Source organism: Pituophis catenifer, unplaced genomic scaffold, assembly GCF_029215685.1.
Source record: "Pituophis catenifer annectens isolate HBS135680 unplaced genomic scaffold, rPitCat1.0.hap2 SCAF_8, whole genome shotgun sequence".
Lineage (NCBI taxonomy): Eukaryota > Metazoa > Chordata > Lepidosauria > Squamata > Colubridae > Pituophis > Pituophis catenifer.
Window position 1 is genome coordinate 3,610,163 of NW_027256888.1, and position 24,576 is coordinate 3,634,738.

At 43.3% G+C, this 24,576-nt stretch overlaps 1 protein-coding gene across 1 annotated transcript in view; it reads right to left on the bottom strand.

Annotated features, from left to right (window-relative positions):
* The window catches only part of SLC30A9 (solute carrier family 30 member 9), a 30,403-nt gene extending 12,688 nt beyond the window's left edge, over positions 1-17,715 (bottom strand). Inside the window, exons 1-11 of the mRNA XM_070949221.1 lie at positions 17,511-17,715; positions 14,556-14,729; positions 12,014-12,067; positions 11,170-11,269; positions 10,136-10,228; positions 7,809-7,891; positions 5,748-5,806; positions 5,267-5,334; positions 3,251-3,353; positions 1,579-1,634; positions 80-215 (exon numbers count right to left, since the gene is read on the bottom strand). Coding sequence (XP_070805322.1) covers positions 80-215; positions 1,579-1,634; positions 3,251-3,353; positions 5,267-5,334; positions 5,748-5,806; positions 7,809-7,891; positions 10,136-10,228; positions 11,170-11,269; positions 12,014-12,067; positions 14,556-14,729; positions 17,511-17,613 — 1,029 coding nt within the window. The 5' untranslated portion in view covers positions 17,614-17,715. The remainder of the gene's footprint in view (positions 1-79; positions 216-1,578; positions 1,635-3,250; positions 3,354-5,266; positions 5,335-5,747; positions 5,807-7,808; positions 7,892-10,135; positions 10,229-11,169; positions 11,270-12,013; positions 12,068-14,555; positions 14,730-17,510) is intronic.
* Between the last annotated feature and the right edge of the window lie 6,861 nt (positions 17,716-24,576).

The following is a 24,576-nucleotide window of genomic DNA, read 5'->3' on the forward strand; positions in this document are numbered from 1 at the left end:
TATTTAAAAGGGGGGGGGGATTTCATGGCTATCACACGCAAGACATCCAGCCAAAACAATATTTCAACACAAAACGTACCCAAAGGAGGGATTCCATCGGCTGAGGATTGAGTAACCCTATAATCCCGTGATACCACGAGAGACCGGCCCCCATCATGAAAATGCCAACGCCGCTAATCAGGGATGCGATGTAGCGCATGTTTGTGAAGCCATACCTGGAAGGGAAGGGAAAAAAAGGGGGGGGGGGAAACATCGATGTGACTAAGGAAGGAAAAACAGAGATGTCTGTTCTGCCCCAGCTACGGACCCCAAAGAACACGGCACACACAAAGTCTGTACAAACCTTAGTTTACTAAATTCAATCAGTCTTTTTCAAACAAAGGCTGTTAATTAACTTTCTTAACAGCCTATAAGAATCCAAAGAATAAATCATCGTAATCTTATTATGGTTGGCAGAAAGCCCAGAAGCAATTTGCAGAGAACTAAGATCAAGACGCGAAGGAGAGTGAACGAAGTTGTTCCCTGCAAATTGCTTCAATCGGCGTTCCTCCTTGAATAGGCTAAGGGAGTGGCCAATTAGCCCCAAGCCTTACTCTCGAGGAGACCTCCTCCTGAGGAGCCACTCCTGCCTTTTGGCACCTCTGCGCGCCCGTGCATCGAGAAGAGGCTCCTCCTCTTCGTCCTCTTCACTTATGGGAGCTTCTGGAGGTTCTGAAGGCTCCGGCTGAATCCCCGCCTCTGGCACCACATCTTCTCCAGCCTCCTCACTGTCTGACTTGAGTGCCAGCTGCACAGGCTGCTGGCGCAGAACCACACCAGCCTCCTCACTGTCGGAATCAGCTACTAGCTGCACAGGCCACTGACGGGCCACAACAATGTCAGAGAGCAGAAAGCAGTACAATTGAGATTGCATTTTGCAATCCTTTCGGAGCGTACGAGGGACAGACAGACCTTCGAAGCAAATTCAGGAAATGCAATACCGTATTTTTCGGAGTATGAACTGCATCTCCCCCCCCCCCCCCCCCAAAAAAAGTGGGTGAAAATTTAGGTGTGTCTTATAGACTGAATATGAGTGTTTTTGGCCTCTCGAACCCTCCGCACGTCACATTTTCGCCCTCACAGGCCCCCAGAAGCACTCTGCAAGTGCTCCGCACGACCCATTTTTGCACTCCCAAGCCCTTTGCCTTTTGCAAAAAGCACCTTTGAGACAGCTACGACCCGGATGACTGAGAATCTCCACAGATATTTTAAAAAGTAACTATGATTGTAGGGAGCACAACTCATAAGGAGAACTGGATGTCTGCCACATATCCATGTTTCTCAACTTCTGACAGCTTTAAGACATGTGGCCTTAAAGCTGTCAAGAATGAGGAATTCTGCCAGAGATTGTCTTAAAGCACCAAGAACTGTTGATTTTATTTTCCCAAACTTTTAAGTTATTTCACTGAATCTGAGCTTCGGCTAAAAATGTCCGAAACAGAAGACAGATCAGGGAAATTGTGTTTTGTTTTGTTTTTTTCCGAACGCAACAGAACATTTCAGAACAAAAGGAAAAAGAAAAGGATTCAGAATCCTTACGGATGGCTTTGATCAGGTATCCTCACCGACTGGCTGATCCCCAACGCGAGCAAGGCCTGTGTGCGAAAAGAAAATGGGGCAGAGACCCCCCACATTATTCAGCGCCTTGAATTTCAGTTCGCCGCCCACAAAAACGGGACCGTTTGATGTTTAATTTTAGAAGGTTTCACTGGAGTAAAGCAACTGCATTTTAAAGTCTTATCAATTTTTTACAATCGTGGAAATGCTTTGGTAACTTTAATAATTTAGGTAAAGGTAATCCTCGATTTACAACAGTTCATTTAGTCACCGTTCAAAAGTTACAACGGGACTGAAAAAAAGTGACTTATGGCCATTTTTCACAGTTACCACTTTTGCAGCATCCCAATGATCACGTGATCAGAATTCAGACGCTTGACTTCAGAGGATTATTAGAACTGCAGAAAAAACAAAGGGCTACAAATGGAGTCATTTGCCAAGCATCTGAATTTTAATCACATGACCACGGGGATGCTGCGACGGTCGTAAGTGTGAAAAATGTTCATAAGTCTCTTTTTTTTTCAGTGCCGTTGTAACTTTGAACGGTCACTAAATGGGGCTGTTGTAAGTCGTGGACCACCTGTGTATCGTGGGAGACAAAATAGAGCTGCGGTCGAAAGATGCAATTTTATCTTTGGCGGATCCTTGAAAATGACCCGTGTGTGTTCATCGACGTACAACGTTGCCTCCCACATTTGGAGTGCATGCCATGCCGAGCTTGGCTGGTGTTGAAATAAAAATCCAGAAACCCTGATCGTCATGATAGTGATGGTCCCTTAGTGGGGGGTAATGAAACATCTACGGGAAAAACCCGCCAAGCTCAGATAAACTCCCGTGTTCAACCCTGAGCTGCAGATAATCCTGTTCTGTGGTGTTGTGAAATCCAAAAGTTTGGGCAAATTAACCACTCTCTGCATTGCATCAACAACTGCTAGGAGGATTCAAAATCCCTTAAATTAAATTAAAAAATTGGATAGAATTATGGATTAAAAAAAAAAAAAGAGCCTGGATAGCTCAACAGACTAAAAGCCTGTTATTAACATTCAGCTATCTGCAATTATTGCAAGTTCGAATCTCCCCAGGCTCAAGGTTGACTCAGCCTTCCATCCTTTCTAAGGTAGGTAAATTGAGGACCCAGTTTGTGGGGGCAATAAGCTGACTTTGTATAAAATATACAAAAGTATGAAGGCTATTGCTTAACGCATTGTAAGCCACCCTGAGTCTCCGGAGAAGGGCGGCATATAAATCAAATTAAAAAAAAAATAAAATGGAGATACCGGCTAATGCCAGGAATTTCTGCTTTAAACACTGGTGGTGGAAATGGAGAAATTCCCTAAGATCGAATTGAAAGAATGGATTCGTAAACTAAAAGAAAATCAGATATATAAATGGTAGGACTGGAAGGACAAGGTAAAGAATGTAACACAACTAAAGAACTTTGTAGCAGATATTAGATTAAACTGGTTGAATTTAATACAATTAGAGAAATGGATAAAAGGGGAAGAAAGATTCGAGGAGAAAGACAAGCAGTTAACAAAATTTGAAATGATTATAAACGAATGCGAGGTGAATGAAGAATATATAGGTAAAGGAAGAATTGGGAAAATATATAGAACTCCCTGAGAAGCACAAAATTGCAAACTTTGCTACTTACTTGATTGCAAGTATCTGCTAAGGAATGTATGGCTTCAGAGAACATGCTGGCAGAACCCGTGTACACCCAGGCAAGGAGCTTGAAGAAAAAATTCAAGCCGTTTCTGTAGGAGGAGGAGAAACTATCGTCACAAGGAGGTAATGACACACTCACAATCTTTTGGAGACTCCGCAAAACTTTAAATACACAATGCCGCTCTTGGATTGACAAATGGATGATGAGATTAGCGAGCGACCCAAGATATTTGCAAAGCCATGCATATGGGGATGAGCAGGACAAGTGTGGGAATGACCAAACCGTTGATTAGAGATCCAGCGCATGTGAGGAAGCCTGTGAGCCACAGAAATTCAAAATATACGGCAGCTTCCACCTTCCCACTACTGTGCAAATCCCCTTGTTTTTCCTTTGTTTATCCATATTTGGCACCTGGTCTGCATCACCAGCCTTATTTATTTATTTATTTATTTATTTATTTATTTATTTATTTATTTATTTATTTATTCATTCATTCATTCATTCATTCATTCATTCATTCATTCATTCAATTCATTCATTCATTCATTCAATCAATCAATCAATCAATTTATATCCCGCCCTTCTCCAAGTGGACTCAGGGCGGTGCACAGCCAGAACTAAAACACATACCAATACAAAATTTAAAATTTTTGTAAAAGAATTATATGACTTTGGCCCAAAATTTAAAACATTCAAACTAAAACCCATTAACCATTAATTAAAAAGCTAAAAAAAAAAAAAGCTAAAAAAAGCGGGGGGGTTCACGCCAGCCCTGCTTGATGGAAAAGAAAAGTTTTTAGGGCACGGCGAAAGACCCGGAGATCCGATATCCTTCGTATCTCCGGGGGCAAATCGTTCCAGAGGGCAGGAGCTGCCACAGAGAAGGCCCTCCCCCTGGGGGTCGCCAGCCGACATTGCCTGGCTGACGGCACCCTGAGGAGTCCCTCTCTGTGAGAGCGTACTGGTCGGTGGGAGGCTATCGGCGGCAGAAGAAAACTTAACCAGATCACCAGTAGATGGGTACCAAAATTAGGTAAGAAAGAAAGAAAGAAAGAAAGAAAGAAAGAAAGAAAGAAAGAAAGAAAGAAAGAAAGAAAGAAAGAAAGAAAGAAAGAAAGAAAGAAAGAAAGAAAGAAAGAAAGAAAGAAAGAAAATCTCTGCAGCATTGTGAAAGAACAAAAGTGCATGTCAAAATATACTAGCCAACAATTGTTCCTGCTTTCCAAAAAGCCTTGTTTTGAGAAACTGGGAAGCCTCCATCTGCACCGGAAATTTCTCTGATTTATAAGGCAGATTTAGTTTGGACTAAATCCCGAAAGCACTGTCTTAAATAACAACATGAAAGCAATGCAAAAATGGTCCAATAATTTGCAGGGAAAAAATTATTTTAATTAATCAGGATAGAGCTGGAAGGGGCCTTGGAGGTCTTCTGGTCCAATCCCTTGCTTAAGTAAGGAGACCCTGGCCTATATATTGTTGCATTGTTTTATTCTCTGTTGTAAGGTGCCCAGAGTCCCTTGGGATTGGGGCGGCATAGAAATGCGACAAAATAAATAAATAAATAAATATACCATTTCAGACAAGTGACAGTCCAGTCTTTGACTCTTTGGTGCTTTCTGGTCCTTTTATTTACATAAAAATTACCTTAAGCTCTTACAACTTGCCTCCAGAAGTTGTGGGTGCCCCAACACTGGAGATTTTTAAGAGGAGATTGGACAGATTTTTCTGAATTTTTATTTCAGGGTTTCCTGCCTGAGCAGGGGGTTGGACTACAAGACCTCCAAGGTCCCTTCCAACTGTCATTCTTTAGTCTAATATTCCAACTCAGCCAACCTTTAAGCTTTCCTTTCTAAACTAAAATTCTGATTTCCGATACAGCATTAGCCAATATATGACAACATAATAAAACAGCATTGAGTTGTCCCAGATTAAGCTTTGCAGCATCTATGTTTAAGAGCCATGGACACGTAAAGAAAAAGAAAAAAAGAAAAGAAAACTTACATGCAAATAGCGACCATCACCACTTTTCCTGGACCGCTCAGAAATATAGCTGATGCACGGGAACGTGGCTAAATTAAAGACAGAAGCATGTAGTTTAAGGCAAACTACACGCTTCCCTGTATGTGTTTCACAAACAATGCAATGCTTTTACGAATATGATGTCGGATATTGCCTATTTTAAGTTGCCAAGTTTGGGGAACCCTGACATAGACAATGATCTCATGTAGGCAGGTGTGGCCACCGTCTTCTATCGAATTTTACAAAGGTTGCCTTCACAAGCTTTGTAACAAACCTTCACTTCAGAGGCCAGGCCTGCATTTAGCCATTGAGATCATTTAAATTGAGAAAACAGATTTCACACTCAGTAGAGACAGTAAAAATTATTAAAGGACAATTACACAGTTACATCACTAATTGCATTTTAAAAATTTGGCCATGAATAGGCTTTTACAACTAATGTTTTTTTTTTTTTTTAATTCACCTTAGTTTCTCCTTGGAAAGTTCGGTATTCTCTCAACAACTTCTGGCTTCTAAATAATTCTGTAAAAAGAACAGAGAAAGATGGAAGAAATAACAATGCTGACAGCAATAACAACTGCTGCTATGGTCAAGAAAACCTGAAAGTATTTACTGATCTGAAAAGTGACTGCTATTAAAGATATTTAAAGCTTAAATATCTTTAATAAAGAAGAGCCAAGAATTCTTGTAACAGAATTCTACAGATCTTATAATGTTTACAGTAATCAAATCCCTGTATTCACACCTATGTAATTTTAGGTTTATCATTAGAAGAGTAGAAGGTAAAGGTAAAGGTTCCCCTGGCACATACGTGCTAGTCGTTCCTGACTCTAGGGGGCGGTGCTCATCTCCGTTACAAAGCCAGAAGAGCCAGCACTGTCCGAAGACGTCTCCGTGGTCATGTGGCCAGCATGAAACGCCAAAGGCGCACGGAACGCTGTTACCTTCCCACCAAAGGTGGTCCCTATTTTTCTACTTGCATTTTTTTAATGTGCTTTCGAACTGCTAGGTTGGCAGACGCTGGGACAAGTAATGGGAGCTCACCCCATTACGCGGCACTAGGGATTCGAACCGCTGAACTGCTGACCTTTCAATCGACAAGCTCAGCATCTTATCCACTGAGCCACTGTATCCCCTTTATAAGAGTATACCTGATAGCAAGACAGTTGTCATGATGACTCATTTTAATCTTGCCTAATGCAGCTAAATATCCATATTAAGAGCCTTGATGGTACAGTGGTCTCAGCACTGTTATTAACACAGCTGCCTGCAATTACTGCTGGTTCGAATCTCTCCAAGGCTCAAGGTTGACTCAGCCTTCCATCCTTTCTAAGGTAGGTAAATTGAGGACCCGGATTGTGGGGGCAATAAGCTGACTTTGTATAAATATACAAAAGGATGAAGGCTATTGCTTAACGCATTGTAAGCCGCCCTGAGTCTCCGGAGAAGGGCGGCATATAAATCAAATTTAAAAATAAATAAATAAATAAATAAAATTTGCTTAAAGCTTTCCTCCCTTAAGTTGCAGCTACTTGTCCTCTTCTTTACAATCCCTTTTTAACTTTTTGACCCAGGATAGCATAGTTTGCAATCCTTCAGACGCAGCCAGATCAGGGCAGAATATAAAAAGGAACTGTTATTTATACAAGTAGTTCTCGGCTTAACAATAGTTTGTTTACTGACCCTTCCAAGTTACGGCGGCACTGAAAAAAGGGACTTATGACCGTTTTTCACACTTACGACCTTTGCAGCATCCCCGTGGTCACGGGATCAAAATTCAGAAGCTTGACAACTGAATTATATATTTATGATGGTCGCAGCGTTCCATGATTACGTGATCCCATTTTGCGACCTTCTGACAAGCAGTCAACAGGGAAGCCAGATTCACTTAACAACCCTGCCGCTAACTTAACAATTCAGTTAACAACTGTGGCCAGAAAGGTCGTAAAATGTGTCAAAACTCACTTAACGCATGTCTCACTTAGCAATCAAAATTTTGGGATCAATTGTGGTCGTAAGTCGAGGAGCATCAACCGATTCTAAGAGGCTTGTAGTCAATGAAGTGAAATACAAATTCAGAACACTCATAATGACCGAATATCTCAAACCCAATTCAACCCAGCCTCCCCTCATCGTCATCATCCTCTTTTAATGACCCCATAATCTCTGGCAGGGGGAGGGTGGGCAACTGAATGGAGCTAGCAGAGTGTTTTAATGGCCGGATGCCCTTCCTGTCGCCAGTGCGGAGTTATATTCAGCAGATATATTCTCATTGTGCCCAGAGAGAGAAATATCTGCCTCTACCTAGAATCGAACTCACAGCCTCCTGATTGTAAGGCGAGAGGCTCCACCTCTAGGCCACCGCACCGCTCATCAACCCAGCCTCCCCTGCTTCCAATTAAATCTACTTCCAGAAGATCTTAGGAGCCACACACAGAAAAACGCAATTTAATTAAATAACACCACTGGATGTCCCTTGCAATCAAAACCATGAAGCGCTTCCGGAAGTGTGTTTTACACTTACTTTCCATGTATTCCCTTTCGGCTTCTATGCGCCTTTTTCTCTCTCGAGCAAGAGCTTCGGGGCTTCCCCAGACTTCTATAGACCTGTTTTTACAAAGTGGGGAAAAAGAGACAGATCTGACTTGCCAACACTTTTGACTAATGGAAAAAGAGGGAATATGTGACGTGCTCTCTGGAAGGTAAAATTCATGGATGTAAGAACCAGGGTGGATAAAAATCAATGATTTTTTTAAAAAAATAAAAAGAAATCAGATTTTTTTTATTTAAATCGGATTTTTTTTATTTAAATCAGATTTTTTTGATTTTTATCGAATTTATTTTAATAAAAAACTTTTGGAGTAAAAATCTGTCGTAAGATAGTTTTCTATTTAAGATACATAAATAATTTAGTTTATTCAGCATGAAATGGAGCTTAGTTATGTAGCACGAGGCTGTATATTCTGCAACACTGGGACTATCGGTGAGTCAACAGTGAGTCAAAGGAGTAGCAGAGATGACAGTTGCTCTTTAAAAATTATGATTTAAATCGAGTTGATTTAAATCAAGCCTTTTTACTAGTGATTTAAATCATGATTTAAATTGTGATTTAAATCAACTCGATTTAAATCAAATCCTGGTAAGAACTAAGACATTTACCTGAGCTAACAAAATAGGATGTTAACCAAGCTAAGCGAAGGAAAGAAGGGGGAGGAGACTGCTAATTTTGAAAGAAGTGTTTAACTCTTCCTGAATCAAGCTAACATTAGGATTCAAGCAGGCGTCCTCCAACAAGCTGCTACCCATATGACTTGAATGGTAGGTTGGGTGCTCTTATTGCAATTTATCTGGATCACAGCAGATTTAACACAATTCAAACTTCAATATTTCCCCTTGGATAGCTTCATTAACGCAGCAAGAATCAACGACAAGAGATGCACAATTTGCTGTGTCACAACATGAGCTGTGCTGTCTCTTAAGTGCGCCATGTTGAAAAAAAAGAGAAATACAAAAAGCATTGTTTATGTGGTTTAGTCAAAATGCTTTGGCAATGCTTTTATTCCCTACTATTTTTTAAGATTCTTGTCTAATCTGATGATTGGTTAGATGGTTGGGAAAACACCAGGGTGGATAAAAATCGATTTTAAAAAATCAGATTTTTTAAAAATTTAAATCAGATTTTTTTAATTTTTATCAAAATTATTTTAATAAAATGCTTTTGGAGTAAAGATAAAGGGTTTCTATTTAAGATACATTAATAATTTACTTTATTCAGCATGAAATGGAGCCTAGTTATGTAGCATGAGGCTGTATATCCTGCAATATTTACATTTTTGGTAAATCCATTCAACGAATCCAAGCTCTGCAAGCTGTGATAGCATGCACTGCATTGATGCATTCACACAATTTCGCTGTTAACCATGAGATAAATCATAAAACGAAGTTCAGGAATATTCCTTTATCCCATTGTTTTGCAAATCTATGTACACTACAAACTGATTGTTTGAAGAGAAATGCATCTGTACCACTCTTAAGTGTGAGCAGGAAGGGCAAGCAGTAAAAATGAAAGTGAAACCTTCTAAGCAGCTTATAAATATAATATTAAAGAGCACCTGTCATTTCAGATCCATCCTGGCAGTGCCTGTTAGAGGGCATCCGCTCATGCCTTCCGCCGTGCCCTTAAAACTTTATTTTTTCAACAAGCCGGGCTGGCTTAATTTCTTTTTAAGGGTTTTAATTGTTTTGTTTTGTTTATCGTTTTAATTAATGGGGCCAAATCTATATATATATATTTAACTGTGTTTTAATATTTGTATTTGATGTTTTTATTTGGCTGTTCACCGCCCTGAGTCCTCAGGGAGAAGGGCGGTATACAAATTCAAAAATAAAATAAAATAAAAATAAATAAATTTGCTGCCCACTATGTCTCTCACCTTGTTGTGTCACTGCTGCATCACCAGCCGTCCCATTAAAGTGAATGGGACTGTCGGTGAGTCAATAGTGGGTCAGAGGAGAAGCTGCTGTGGGACAGAGATGACAGGTGCTCTTTAAAAATTATGACTGAAATCGAGTTGATTTAAATCAAGCCTTTTTACTAGTGATTTAAATCCACCCTGGAAAACACAAATTAAGCATTGTCCATTTCCCCTAAGCCACCAATGAAAAAAAAAAAAATCAGTCAACATTCTGAACTCTGGTTTTATTGCCTGAAGAAACCACAACTAAATGAGAGTCAAAAATGACTTAAGTTAACACGGTTTACCAGCTAATGAGCAAATTGTGTGAACTTGACAGGAAAGCGTTAGAAAGTAAAATCTCTACTTAAGATAACCTTTTCAAAGATGCTCTTACTTAGCTTCCACTTCTGATCTCAAAAACACAGTGAAAGCTTCGGTATCGTCATGAGGGCTTCGTCGTTTGATTTTCCTAAGTTGGTCAAGATCACTGTTGAAGGAGACAGGAAAAAAAAAAGAAGAAGAAGAAAAGCAAAGATTATAAGGTCTGAGTCAACATTGAGCCTGGTGAGATTCGAACTGCCAAATTGCAGGCAGCCGGTAGTCAGCAGAAGTAGCCTGCAGTACTGCACTCTAACCACTGCGCCACCATGGCTCTAAGTACCAAATAAACAATGAGTACGAGGACAAAAAGTTCATGTAAAAATGCACTGAGTACCAAATTTGATGAGTTTCGAAGCAGTTGAGTACCAAGGTACCGCAGAATTTGGTGCCTCTTGTTGGTAGCAATTTTCACCACTCACTCGTACTTGTAAAGTTGTAGTAACTTTGAAAAACACCATTTATTTATTTATTTTACTTTATTTTATTTCTATACCGCCCTTCTCCTGCGGGATTCAGGGCGGTGTACAGCCAAGATAAAACATTGCATATAAAATTTAAAAACAGTTTAAAAAACAATTAAATAATTTCGGCCCAAGATTTAAAACAACCCAATTAAAACCGAATTCAATTAAAACTGAGAGGATGGGATCAAGCCAGCCCGGCTAGATGGAATAAGTGTGTTTTCAGGGCCCGACGAAAAGTCCAGAGGTCTGATATCATGCGTATCTCAGGGGGCAGGTCATTCCAGAGGGCAGGGGCTGCCACAGAGAAGGCTCTCCCCCTGGGGGTCGCCAGCCGGCACTGTCTGGCCGACGGCACCCTGAGGAGGCCCTCTCTGTGCGAGCAAACTGGTCGGTGGGAGGCTATTGGCGGCAGAAGGCGGTCTCGCAGATACCCCGGCCCTAAGCCATGGAGCGCTTTAAAGGTGTTCACCAACACCTTGAAGCGCACCCGGAAGACCACAGGAAGCCAGTGCAGCTCGCGCAGGAGAGGTGTCATATGGGAGCGGCATGTCGTTCAAATTTAAAATCTGAGAGGTGAACGTACCTGGACTTAAGGCAAAATTCACTGATTGCTCTCACGCCAGTGATGAAGTTATTCTTTGTGTACTTTGGTCCATATTCTCTTTTTTTAAGCACAGCTTTCACTTGAAAAGAGAAGGGGGAAAGCATTACACTCGGAGGGTCTCTGGAACTTGGAAGATACAAGCCAGAAGTCGACTTACAGGAGTTTGTTTAGTGACCGTTCGAAGTTACAATGGTATTGAAAAAAATGATTTATGATCATTGTTCATACTTAGGATCGTTGCGGCATCTCTACGATCATGGGATTTACATTCAGATGCTTGACAACTGACTCACATTTATGACGATACCCCTTTGTGACCTGACAAGCAAATTCAATGGGTAAACCAGATTCACTTAATAACTATGTTACTAATTTAAGAACTGCAGTGATTCACTTAACAAATGTCTTGAGAAAAGTCATAAAATGGGGCAAAACTCACTTAACAAATGTTTCATTTAGCAAAAGAAATTTTGGGCTCAATTATGGTCGCAGGTCAAAGACTCCTTGTACTAATGTAACACATTTTCACCTACTGGATTAAAGCCACCAACATTTATTCTAACTTGTCAGAGAGATTAGATGTGATCTGGTTGTAAAACTTGAAAAGTGAATGACAAATCAAAAGCAGTTTCTCAGTCAGTAGAGAAGTGAGAATGAGCGTTTATTACCAATCAAGATTGGATTTATTTAAGAATTAAATTGAATTCGGAGACTGAAGGCCCTTGTGGGTAAATATAGATTATCATCTTTGGTAGTTTTATCAAAAAGGGATTCTAAGACCATCTTAAACTTCTATGCATGCCCACAGAAGGACATCAATTACCTTTTACTTGAATTGGTTGCTGTGGGAAAGGAATCTGATTGATAGCGTCTCGGGCTGGAAAAATAAAAGACATAGTTGTATTGCTGTGTTTGCGTTGTAAGAAAAAAACATTGAGATATTGGGACAGCATTATTTGGCAAATGGAACGGACTGTTGTTCCTGAATCATTAAAACACACGAGTAGTCCCAAAAACCTCTTTTATTGCAACAGCTGTGAATTACGTTCATTCACAGCTGAGTTCCAATTAGTTGCAAAAAGTCCTTTGGGAGAAGTCCTTTGGGATAATCACCAACCTTTATCTCCCTTGACACTCTGCCAAAGACCTACTTGGCAAAGCCACACGGAGTCCAGAATCAAACAGAGATGCTGACTGGGAACAGAATTAACAATGTTGCTTTCCTGCAAAGGGCCCACGTTCCTTTGCTCCTCTTTTAAGCCTTATGGGAGGGGCCAATCATCTCTAGGCCTCACTCCCGAGTTGTCCCTTTTGTTTGAACTGTTCTTGCCTTCTGGCAGCTCTGCGCATGTGCACACTAGGAACAGGCTCCTCCTGTTCCTCTGTCTCTCTGATATCGGACTCTGGAGGCTCCGGAGTCATAACTCCCAGATGGCCCTGGCTCCATCTCTGCCTCAGATGCAGAGCCCTCGTCCGAGCCTTCCCCAGACTCCAGGACTGGCCCATGTTCCTCCCCAGCCTCCTCACTGTCCGACTCCACTGCCAGCTCCGCAGGCTGCTGGGGGACCACAACATGTACATTGGAAGAAAGCAATTTCAAATTTTCTACATAAATCTTCCAATGATTTCTTTCCCTCCTGGGCCTCGCTATTACATAATTCAAATTTTAACTGGTTCACTTCCCACCAAAAAGTTTCTTTATATTGTAAGGACACAACAAAAGAAACACCAGTCTTGTGGATAGATTGTGATATTTTGTCTTAGTGTCAGAAAGAAAGGAAATGAGATTTTTTTTAGCTCTGAAATATTCTTTTGCATTCTACAATACCACTGATTTCACTAAGAGTAAAATGTATCACAGAATGATACATGATCATACATCTTTAATTAGCAGCCTCAACAATACTGTATTGAGTTGTGACCTCAGTAACAAAGTTACTATACTGTTGCTTTATTCCCTGGAGTTGGACCGCTGCCGTATATCTGCTACCGGTAAATTGAAATTAATTCCACTAAATTAAAGACATTAGAATTTGTCTTCTGAATGGAAGATCTTGGCAAGAGAGTCTCTTCTGTTAATAACAAGCATGCTTGACTCATGGCATGAATTAGTTAAAAAAAACACACAACTTGATTTTAAGACAAGAATTTCTCCTTGAACTTGGACAAGGCAACAAAATCAGAATAATCTTTTCCATTAAATAAGATAAACAGAATAGACGTACAGGTTTTTATTTGTTCCAATACACAGTAGAAACTTGTTGAACATCCTTGAAAATAGAGTTGGTTCCCAATAGAACTAGTATTTTTTAAAAAGCTAGAAGTTGGATAAAGTTGTTTTCCGTTCTTATCTTTGCAGCATTAAAATTACAGTCGCATGTTTGCAATGGGGAAGTCAGAGCTAGAAGCCAAATTCAATTCCTTTCACACTTCCCAGTAGTATTTTCCCCCCTGTAAAGCGAACAGGGTTTTTTTTTGAAAAATTAACATGTAAACTCTGATCAGGAAAAACAGTCACGTAACAACTTAATCTTAACGGATTATTGGTTATTCAAGTAATGTTATGCATCTTCGCTCTACCTGAATCTCAAAGGTTTAACAAAAACATACTGCTCAAAAGAAAGAAAGCCTCACTTATTTAATTAAAGGATGGACGATTTCAGGGAGTGAAGTCCAAAATATATGGTATATTGTAGTCCTCTATATTGTAGTCCTCGACTTACAACAGTTCATTCAGTGACCGTTCCAAGTTACAATGGCACTGAATAAAGTGACTTATGACCGCTTTTCACACTTATCACCGTTGCAGCATCCCGACAGTCACGCGATTTACAGCTTGACAACTGGTTCATATTTATGACGGCTGTAGTGTCCCGGGGTCATGCATTCCCCTTGCATGACATTCTGACAAGCAAAGTCAACGGAGAAGCCAGATTCACTTAACAACCAGGTTACTAAGTTAATGACCGTGGCGACTCACTTAACAACCGCTGCAAGAAAAGTTGTAAAATGGGGCAAAATTCACTTAGCAAACGTCTTGCTTAGCAACAGACATTTTGGGCTGAATCGTGGTTGTAAGTCGAGGTTTGCCTGTATTTCAAAGTATTGAAATATGACAGGCAAAATCAAAAGCGGTGGATAACTTTTAGGGGAAGCAGGATCGCTCCGAGAGAAAACATCCTGAATCAGCGGTGCCTTCTGCCATCGTCAGACGATTCAAAGTCGCGACAAAGAGAAATCTCTGGGTTTAACCCTAGTTAATTCTAATCACTTCATTTCAGCGTTGCTATCGAAGAAATCTCTGGAGCGAAGAGGAGCAGCTACACTGACCCCTTCAACGCAGGTTGTGAACGGGATGAACCTACCGGACGCTGTTTTCTGCGCGCTGCCTTCTGAGCCTGAAGAACTGGCATCTGGAGTTCTTGGGCTGTTCTTCTGATCGTTGGAGGAATAAGCTCTGACTTGACTGGCGGGATGAGGGAGAGACCTACCTGGCAGAATGGCCAGGAGTCTCCCAGGTTTAATAGGAACTTGCCAGCCTGATGGAAACATGAAAGTAGATGATAGTTTTAGAAGATAGAAGAACACCTTTGGTCAATACTAAAAACCAGGTGAGAAGACATCAAACTGTTACGATTATTGAAATGTTTACTAGATGGGCTTACCAAAGGACAATAGGAAGGTTGCAGAGAACAGATCAAGGTTGGCGGAGGGAAAAGGATATTCAAATGAGACGGAACTTTTCCCAAATGGAACATTGATTATTACTAAACCTGATACAGCACAAAGAAAATAGCAGCCCCGTGCAAAGGAAATTTTTAAAAAAGCCAAGAGGTACCAGATAACTTAGTTTTGGATCTCACACGTGATTACAAAATAATAAATGTTAGTATTGCCAAACCATTTTATGGCAAATTAAAATATTTCTCCAATACCAAGTTTATTTACTTCCCGTTCCCCAAATTCCATTCATCGGGAACAATTTATTATGCTCGCTAATGGGATGCAGTAAAGTTATAGCTTCTGTTTTAAATAGAATAATTTAAGGCTGCAGAGAAAGATTTGCAAAATAATAAAAAAGACAAGATGTATCTTACAACCAGACAGAGAAGTATTTAAACAGAATGAGCCTTTTCCCCCCTTTCAAGCTACTGACATACACAAAATGATCTGAACTTGATATATTTACAAGCAAAAATAAATCTATGCATGCAGCTAACAGCTGGGTTCCCTTGCAATATTAGGCTTGATTTTCACTTAACACATAAAAAGCCAGTCATTGCTGGTTCAGGGGTCTACTCAGTCTAGAACAGGGGTGTTCAACTGTGGCAACTTCAAGACTAGTGGACTTCAATTCCCAGAATTCCCTAGCCAGCCTGGCTGGGGAATTCTGGGCGTTGAAATCCCCAAGTCTTGAAGCTGCCGAAGTTGGACAGCCCTGATTTTTTTTAAAAAAAAATCATATTCCCAACGCAGAAGTAACATTGGAATGGACACCAAGTGGTACATTTAGGCTTCTACAGAATGAATGCTAACAAAGCAGAACAATCTTGCAAGCAATTACACCTCAGCTCCCAAAGCTCTGGAGCGGTGGGTCTTGTCAACATATTAAACCATAGCTTTTTTTTTTTTAATTTGATTTATATGCCACCCTTCTCCGGAGACTCAGGGCGGCTTACAATGCGCTAAGCAATAGCCTTCATACTTTTGTATATTTATACAAAGTCAGCTTATTGCCCTCACAAACTGGGTCCTCAATTTACCTACCTTAGAAAGGATGGAAGGCTGAGTCAACCTTGAGCCTGGCGAGATTTGAACCTGCAGTAATTGCAGGCAGCTGGTCTTAATAACAGGGTGCTTTAAACCACTGTACTACCAAGGCTCTTTGCAGTCCCATGTGGAGAGCCCAGAGAAGCTTGCAACCATGGGGCTGGCTGGTGCTCCAAGAGCCCTCCCTTCGTCTTTCAATTCATTTTAAGAGTGTCTAATTACCCCTTACCTCTTTTGAAATCTTTAATGCTTATGTATTGCATTTATATTTTCATATTTAATATTTTATTGTACACTGCCCAGAGTCCTCTCTGGGGTGGGGTGGGTAAGTCAAAAACACAAACAAACAAACAAACAAACAAACAAACAAATAAATAAAAAGCATAGGATAGGAATCAGACCCATGGGTGCAACCCTTGATCAAAAATCCTGATTAATTCTAAAGGCGGACATGCTGTCAAGACCAGGGGTCAGCAACCTGCGGCTCTGGAGCCGCATGTGGCTCTTTCACCCCTCTGCTGTGGTTCCCTGTCACTCAAAATATGCATCACAACCCCCAATGTGCAACACTCACTGGCATGTGATTTATTTAGCTTTTCAACCTCCGGTAGGCCAACCATGGATAAATCCAAGAAAAGAAAAGTTTCAGAAGAAAACAGAACATTTAATTCAACTACATGTGCTAGTTTTGTGGCCGCTCAAGAAACAGTCAGGCAAGGGAAGGGTTTTGTGGCTCCCGGTGTTTTCTTTTCTGTGGGAAACGGGTCCAAATGGCTCTTTTGAGTGTTTTCAGTTTGCAGATCCCTGGTCAAGACAGTCACATGTCACCTCCGCTATTCAAAACCATCACACAAAATACATGTGGTCCTCGACTTACGAACACAGCGGCCCCCCAACATTTCTCTTCTTCAGTGAAACATTGGTTAAGTCTGTTTTGCCCCGTTTTACGACCTTTCTTGCCCCGGTTGTTCAGTGAACCGCTGCAGTTGAGAAGTTAAAAGTCACCCAGGTGGTTAAGCGACTCTGGCTTCCCCCCCCCGCTGACTTTGCTTGTCGGAAGGTCGCAAAAGGATCCCGGGAAGCTGCGACCCGTCATAAATGTGAGTCAGCCACCAAGCCCCGCTGCATTTCAGCCACGGGGGATGCCGCAACAAGTTGGGTATAAAACGGCCCCGAGTCACTTTTTCCCCCCCCCCCCAGTGCCGCCGTGACTTGGAGCGGTCACTAAACGAACGGTCGTAAGTCGAGGACTACATGGCAGGCACCAAAAACTTGATGGGTTTAGACTTGAGTTGCTGAGGGGAAAACCTGCTAATCGTGACTCCCAATGCCAGAAAAAGCCTCTTGCCAAAAGACTTTTTAAACCCGCGTCTCGCTTAGCGACGTAAATGGTGGGGGCTCCGTTATGGTCATAAGTCGAGGACTGCCTGTTTTAATACCCTCCCTCCCCCCAAAAGCCGCCCCTCCCTCCCTGGACGGCCAAGAGGGGCCCTTGTAGCTCCTTTCAGGCCCCCTCAGAGGTCAAGAAACCCCCCGCCGGCCACACTCACCGGGACAGACCGGCGGGCAAAGGCCTCCCCGCCGCCGCAGCAGCAGCCGCAGCTGGTAAAAGCACCGCCATCCCTTCCGCTGAGCGGCCAGAGCCGGCAGCATCCTCCTCCCGCGCTCGGCCTAAGGGCGAAAGGAGAAGGAGGCCGGCGAGGAAATCGCCTCATGGGTGACTCTTCGCCCGGCCGGTTCTCCACAGATGAGGGGCCGCCATTTTGGGAAGGCGGAGTCTCAGAAACCGGATGTTGTGGGGGGGGCGCGAGAAAGAAAAAGAAACCCGTGCCGCTCTGTCTTCTTCGTCTCTATGGTCCGCCTTGAAGGGCAATACAACGATAAGAGGGAGAAAGCGTGTGTGTGTGTGTTTTTTTCCCTCCTACGTCATTTCCTGTTCGGGCGAAACCATTTCTCCCCCTGATTTCACCTTGTGGGGATGCTCCTCATCCACCCCTGGATGAGTCTTATTATTGGGACCATGTTGGAGAACAACATGCCTTGGTAGTACAAGGGTTTAAGGCACCCTGTTATTAAGCTGCTTAAGACCAGCTGTCTGCAATTACTGCAGGTTCGAATCTCGCCAAGGCTCAAGGTTGACTCAGCCTTCCATCCTTTCTAAGGTAGGTAAATTGAGGACCCAGTTGTGGGGGCAATAAGCTGACTTTGTATAAATATACAAAAGGATGAAGGCTATTGCTTAACGCATTGTAAGCCGCCCTGAGTCTCCGGAGAAGGGCGGCATATAAATCAAATTAAAAAAAAAAAAAAAAATTCACCTGGAGAACATCTCTGGGTGTCGTCGCAAAGGGTTAGCACCGACCTGATGGCACAAAATCAATCCGTTTCTCTCATCATTTGATGAATTCATTCCCCAATATCGTTTCTAACAAGTCGCCACGAAGATTCCTGCGTCTCGAAAGCGTAAGGAACGGCTAATCTGCAAGGGAGGTGCAGGTAGTCCTCGACCTACGACCGCAATTCAGGCCAAAATCTCGGCTGCTCAGCGAGACGTTTGTTGAGTGAATTTTCTTTCTGACCTTTCTTGCCGTAGTTGTTACGTTGAGTCACTGCGGTTGTCCAGTTGGTAACACGGCGGTTCACTGAATACGGCGTTGGCTTTGCTTCTCAGAAGGGTCGCAAAAAGTGACTTCATAACCCTTCTGTTCTGACCCGGCTCCCCAAACACGACAAACCCTCTGACGTGAACTCAAAAGATGCCTTTATTAGGAATGCCGGCAACCCCTGCAAAAAGTTTCTAACAAGTACAGCCGGCTGGAAGAGGAATAGCTGTCTGTCACACCTATTTGTCTCCGCCCCCTGCCTTTGATCTCCAGAGCTAGGGTGGGGCTTCGCTAGCAGCAGTTGCTCTTCCGTCCCAAGGACCGGCCCATAGATTTCCACTGCTCTCCTCTCCTCTGCCTTCCGTGCATCAGGCACTGGACCCAGCTGTTCCTCCTCTTCCTCATCAGCCACCTCCAGACCTGGGGGTGTTGAGTCTCCATATGAGGGCTGACGGACAGCACAGGCTCCACCTCTCTCTGTCTCTCTCTGTCTCTCTCTGTCTCTCTCTCTCTGCCAGCTCCATTCCCTCCTCCCCCTTGGATCCTCAATGCTGGCCAGGACTCCCACGCCGCCTTCTCATCTGATTCGGCTGCTAGAGGGGCTGGCGGCTGACAGGCCACAACACCCGGGACATGGCGACTGTCATAAATAGGAGCCAATTGCCACGCGTCTGAATTTTGATCCCTTTACCACGGGGATGCTACAATGGTCTTAAGTGTGAAAAAATGTTCATAAGTCACTTTTTTCATTCCTGTTGTAACTTTGAGTGGTCACTAAACGAACTGTTGTAAGACGAGAGCTACCTGTAATCTGATGTGACCGCAGCTCTTCTGAATGCAAGGGCCGAAGACGGGATCTCAATTGGATTTTGACACACACCCTCCCTCCCTAAAAGTGATTTAATTTGTGATGAAATAAATACCGTATTTTTCGGATTATAAAACACACCTTCCCCCCCCCCAAAAAAAGAGGGTGAAAATCTGGGTGCGTCTTATGCTCCGAATGTAGCCCCACCCAGCTTCTCAAACAGAAGTTTCAGAGGCTGAAAAAAGCATCAGAAAAAAAGCTTCAGAAAAAAAGCCTCCAAACAGAGCTCCAGAAAAGAAGCCTCCAAACAGAGCTTCAGAAAAAAAGCCTCCAGAGCTTCAGAAAAGAAGCCCCCAAACAGAGCTTCAGAAAAAAAGCCCCCAAACAGAGCTTCAGAAAAAAAGCCTCCAAACAGAGCTTCAGAAAAGAAGCCCCCAAACAGAGCTTCAGAAAAAAAGCCTCCAAACAGAGCTTCAGAAAAGAAGCCCCCAGAGCTTCAGAAAAGAAGCCCCCAGAGCTTCAGAAAAGAAGCCCCCAAACAGAGCTTCAGAAAAGCCCCCAAACAGAGCTTCAGAAAAAGCCTCCAAACAGCTTCAGAAAAAAAAAAGCCTCCAAACAGAGCTTCAGAAAAAGAAGCCCCCAAACAGACCTTCAGAAAAAGAAGCCCCCAAACAGACCTTCAGAAAAGAAGCTCCAAACAGAGCTTCAGAAAAAAAGCCTCCAAACAGAGCTTCAGAAAAAAAGCCCCCAAACAGAGCTTCAGAGGCTTTTTTTCTGAAGCTTTGTTTCGGAGGCTTTCAGAGGCAGGAACAAAAGATTTTTCTGAAACAGAGTTTCAGAAGTTTCAGGGGCAGAAAAAAAAGCAAAGAAAAGCAAGGCACAGAGCTCACAACCAACGAACCTGTTGCTAAAATTCACCTCTGGAAACAGCTGATTGGGGGGGTATTCTGATCCACGTGCCAATTGGCTTTTTTCTTATTTTCCTCCCCCAAAACTAAGGTGCGTCTTATACTCCAAAAAATATGGTACCTGATATACAAAGCATCTAGAATGAAATAGGGTGACAATAAATTATAATAAATTATGCCGCCCTGAGTCTCCGGAGAAGGGCGGCATATAAATCGAAATAATAATAATAATAATAATAATAATAATAATAATAATAATAATAATAACAACAAAAATAATAACAATAGTAACAAAAAAACCACCTTACTCGGAACAGCTTACATCCTCCGACGATACCTTAACAGTTCCTAGGTCCTTGGTTAGGACTCGAGCTGCTGAGCTATTAACCGGACTCAAAGGCTGTGAATATCTCTAAAGATTAAATAATAATAATAATAATAATAATAATAATAATAATAATAATAATAATAATGGGTGGGATGGGGGAAGAAGTGTTTTGCCTTATCCCTGCCGAAGGCCCTGGGTATTTCCAATTTTCAGTCCATCAAATTTATCGTTTTATTTTATTTATTTTTTGCTGATTTAAGCAGCCCTCCAAACCCATACAGATCTCAGCACTTCTTTTCCCAGGTACTGGAATGGATAATTTACCATTGTGATCCAATTCGTAAATCAGCGGGGGCCACTAAATTGCGGCATTAATAAAAGAGAGAGAGAGAGAGAGAGAGAAAGCAGGCTGCCACGATTATGCTTATTAGATTTCTTTTGAAAGGGTTTCACATTTTTTCTTCAAATATGCCGGAGAACTATTTCCCCTCGGAGGCCAGCATTAGCATTTTGTGCTCCTTCGGTCCTCGAAGACAAGGGGGGGGGGGGGGGAAATGATGAAATTTTCAATTCCACACACTCCACCCCACCTTAATTTATGCTCTCAAGCCCATGGCATCTTGAGATGCATAGCAGCAATCTGCTTACCTAAGAATGATTCTGTTATACCAAGGGCAAGAGACCAACTTCTGTACACCATTAAAAAAAAAAAAAAAAAGGAAAAAGGAATATATAATGTATGCCAAACAAAACTAGCCTAACTAACTTGCAAGGAAAAAAAGAGAAATAAATGCCACGGGCTGCAGGCCAGGTTGAAAACCTCGGCAAAATGGTTGGAGTTAAAATATTCGGATTATTTCTGGAAATAATTTTATTTCTCCTTCCCCTGATGGTTTTTCAAGGGCAAAACGAATGCTTTAATTTTTTTTTTCCCCTCCAAGGCTAACCCATCCATTTTGCCCTTTACAGCTCAGTGATGCTGGCCGCACCGGTGCTAATGCATCCATCAACCATCGCTCTGCAAAAGCCATTTTAAAAAGCGTGGTAGGTACACTTTTTCAGCCGGGCATCCCTATTTAATAAAAGGAACGGGGAGCCCAAGGTCTTTCAGAAGCAAATCTGCAAAGTGCTATATATAAAGCTTAGTCCCTGCGTATATTTTTTTTTTCTCACTTTTAACAGCTAGCAAAAGAATGAGAGGGCACCCGCTAAGAGTCCTTTAATCTTTTTAATCATCTTCTTCTTTTAATAACCCCATAATCCCTTGCAGGGTGGAGTCTGAATGGAGCTGAGTTGAGTGTTTACTGGCCGGATGCCTTTCTTGTTGCCAATGCGGAGTTTTTTCTCCAGCAGATATATTCTCAGTGAGTGTTGTGGCCTGCCAGCGGCGGATCGTGGCTGATCCCGACGAGGAGGAGGCTGGTGTGGGGTCACGCCAGCAGCCTGCACAGCTGGCGTTCGCGTCGGACAGCGAGGAGGCTGAAGAGGATGTGGTGCCAGAGGCAGAGACTCAGCCTGGGCCTTCAGAACCTCTGGAGGCTCCTTCAAGTGGAGAGAGTGAAGTGGAGGAGCCTCTCCTCAATGCTCGAGCACGCAGGGCTGCCAAAAGGCAGGAGTGGCTACTCAGGAGGAGGAGGTCTCCTCGAGAGTAAGGTTTGAGGATAATTGGCCACTCCCTTAGCCTATTTAAGTCGCACGCAGTTAGTAATTTCTTGCTGGAAACGACGTGTAATTATTACAGAGCATTTTGGAGAGTGAGTGTCTTATCGTATCTTGTTTTCTGGGCTGGTTGCCAATTTTGCCGGACTTTGTTTATTCTTGTTGGCCACGCCCACTATCACATTACACCCCCCCACCAAGCCACGCCCACAGAACCATTAGTAACAAATTTTACATTTCACCACTGAAATAAACCATCAGGGCCTAAAACATATACCTGGGAGAAATTTAGATGAAACATGTAGGAAACACAGAAAAAGTTGGGTTCCGTAATCGAACCAAGATTTATAGCGAGGCGCTAAAAGTAACCGCTGAGACAATACAGGCAGTCCTCGACATACGACCACCGCTGAGCCCAAAATTTCGGTGGTTAAGTGAGACGTTGGTTAAGTCAGAGTTCTGCCCCCATTTCACGACCTTTCTTGCCACAGTTTGTTAAGTGACTCGCTGCCGTCGTCAGTAACAAGGTTGTTAAGTGAATCTGGCTTTCCCCGTTGACTTTGGCTTGTTGGGCGGTCACATGACCCCGGGGCATGGCAACCGTCATAAATAAGGAGCCCGTTGCCGAGCGTCCAAAATTTGGTCACGTGACTATGGGGACGCGGCAACGGTCGCAAGAGCGAAACACGGTCACAAGCCACTTTTTCCAGTGCCGTTGAAACTTGGAACGGCCACTTAAATGAACCGTCGTTAAGTCGAGGACTGCCTGTATTTAATGGTCGTCAAATAGATGCCTACGAAGAAGTCACAGACAGGATGAGCCAGATCGCGGTCCGTTGTGTCGCTGTTCAGCAATTTCAGCCTTAAGCCTATGGGGTGGCTAAACCCAGCACGGCCACCGATTCCCCACTTACATCCAAGGGGCAGCGGAGCCCTCAACCTTGGCAACTTTTAAGAGGTGTGGACTTCAGCTCCCAGGATTCCCCAGCCAGCCGTGGGAGTCTGGGGGTTGAAGTCCACACCTCTTAAAGTTGCCACGGTTGAACAAACACTGGTATTTGCTGCTATGTTCTTCTCAATAGTGCATATAGACACACAAGCCAGTGGTGGCTTGCCCCTGGTTCAGACTGGTTCGCAAGAACCGGTACTAAAACCGGCAGGAGGCCCCACCCATTGCCCCGGATGTTGTCATCAGCGATCTCTGCATGCGCAAGCAAAGCGAGCGAGCGCAATCCCGTTGCGAACTGGTAGTAAAGGTAAGTAGAACTCACCCGACACACATCCAGAGGTGGTCTTCAGCTGGTTCGTACCGGTTTGTGCAAACTTGCCCCAGCATAATGCCTTCCTATTTAGCCACGTTTTTGAGGCCGGGGGCAGGCGTGGAAGGCCTGCAAGCGAGCAAAGCGCATGCACGCAAGGCCAGGAGCATGTGCAGAAGGCATGTGCGCAAAGCGAGTGTGCACACGGCAAAACCCACCGCTGACACCATCGCTACCACAATCGGCGAGGTGTTTCTTGGTACAGCTATACACAGCTGCGCAGGGAGAAATCTTTCGGGTCTCCACACCCGTGCACCTCACACCGCCATACCTGATTAAGGTGAGAAGCAGGGATGAAAATACTCATGTGCCTTTCCAGTTCCTTTCGGTGGCAGGACAGTGGCTGCCAAAACAAACAGACCCACAAGCTGAAAGTGAAGGAGAGGCACATTTTGTATTTTAAAGACTAGTTCTGCTTCGGCCTTACAGGGACGTCTTCCCTGACCGCTTGTAAATGTATTGTGATGCTTCCATGCAACTTCTATAGACCGGGTTTCAATCAGGGGCGGGATTCAACCGGTTCGGGGAAACCGGATGCTAATTTTACATCTGGTTCGCCGAACCGGTAGTTGTGAGGACTGGCTGGCCCCGGCCACCCCTCCCCTCCCAGGAGTCTCCACGCGGCCTGTTTTGGATGTCCAGTGAGTGCAGGGCTTATGTGGAGGCTCTGGGAGGGCGAAAAACAGGCCTCCCAGAAGTCTGGAAATGGGCCCGTTTCCAGCCCCCAGAACCCAGGGGAGGCCGTTTGTGCCCTCCCGGAGGCTCAGGGAAAGCCTCCGGAGGCTGGGGAGGACGAAAACACACACACACCCACTGTGGTGCAGGAGGCCAAGTAGGCCACACACGCCCACCCAGCAACCGGGCAGAGAATCGGTTGCTATAATTTTTCAATCCCACCCCTGGTTTCAACTGTGGTTTAGGAATCTCCCCAAGAGGCTGAACTGCAGCAGTCCAGCTGAGCGATGCTTAGGGTACAAACGCCAGGAGTTCC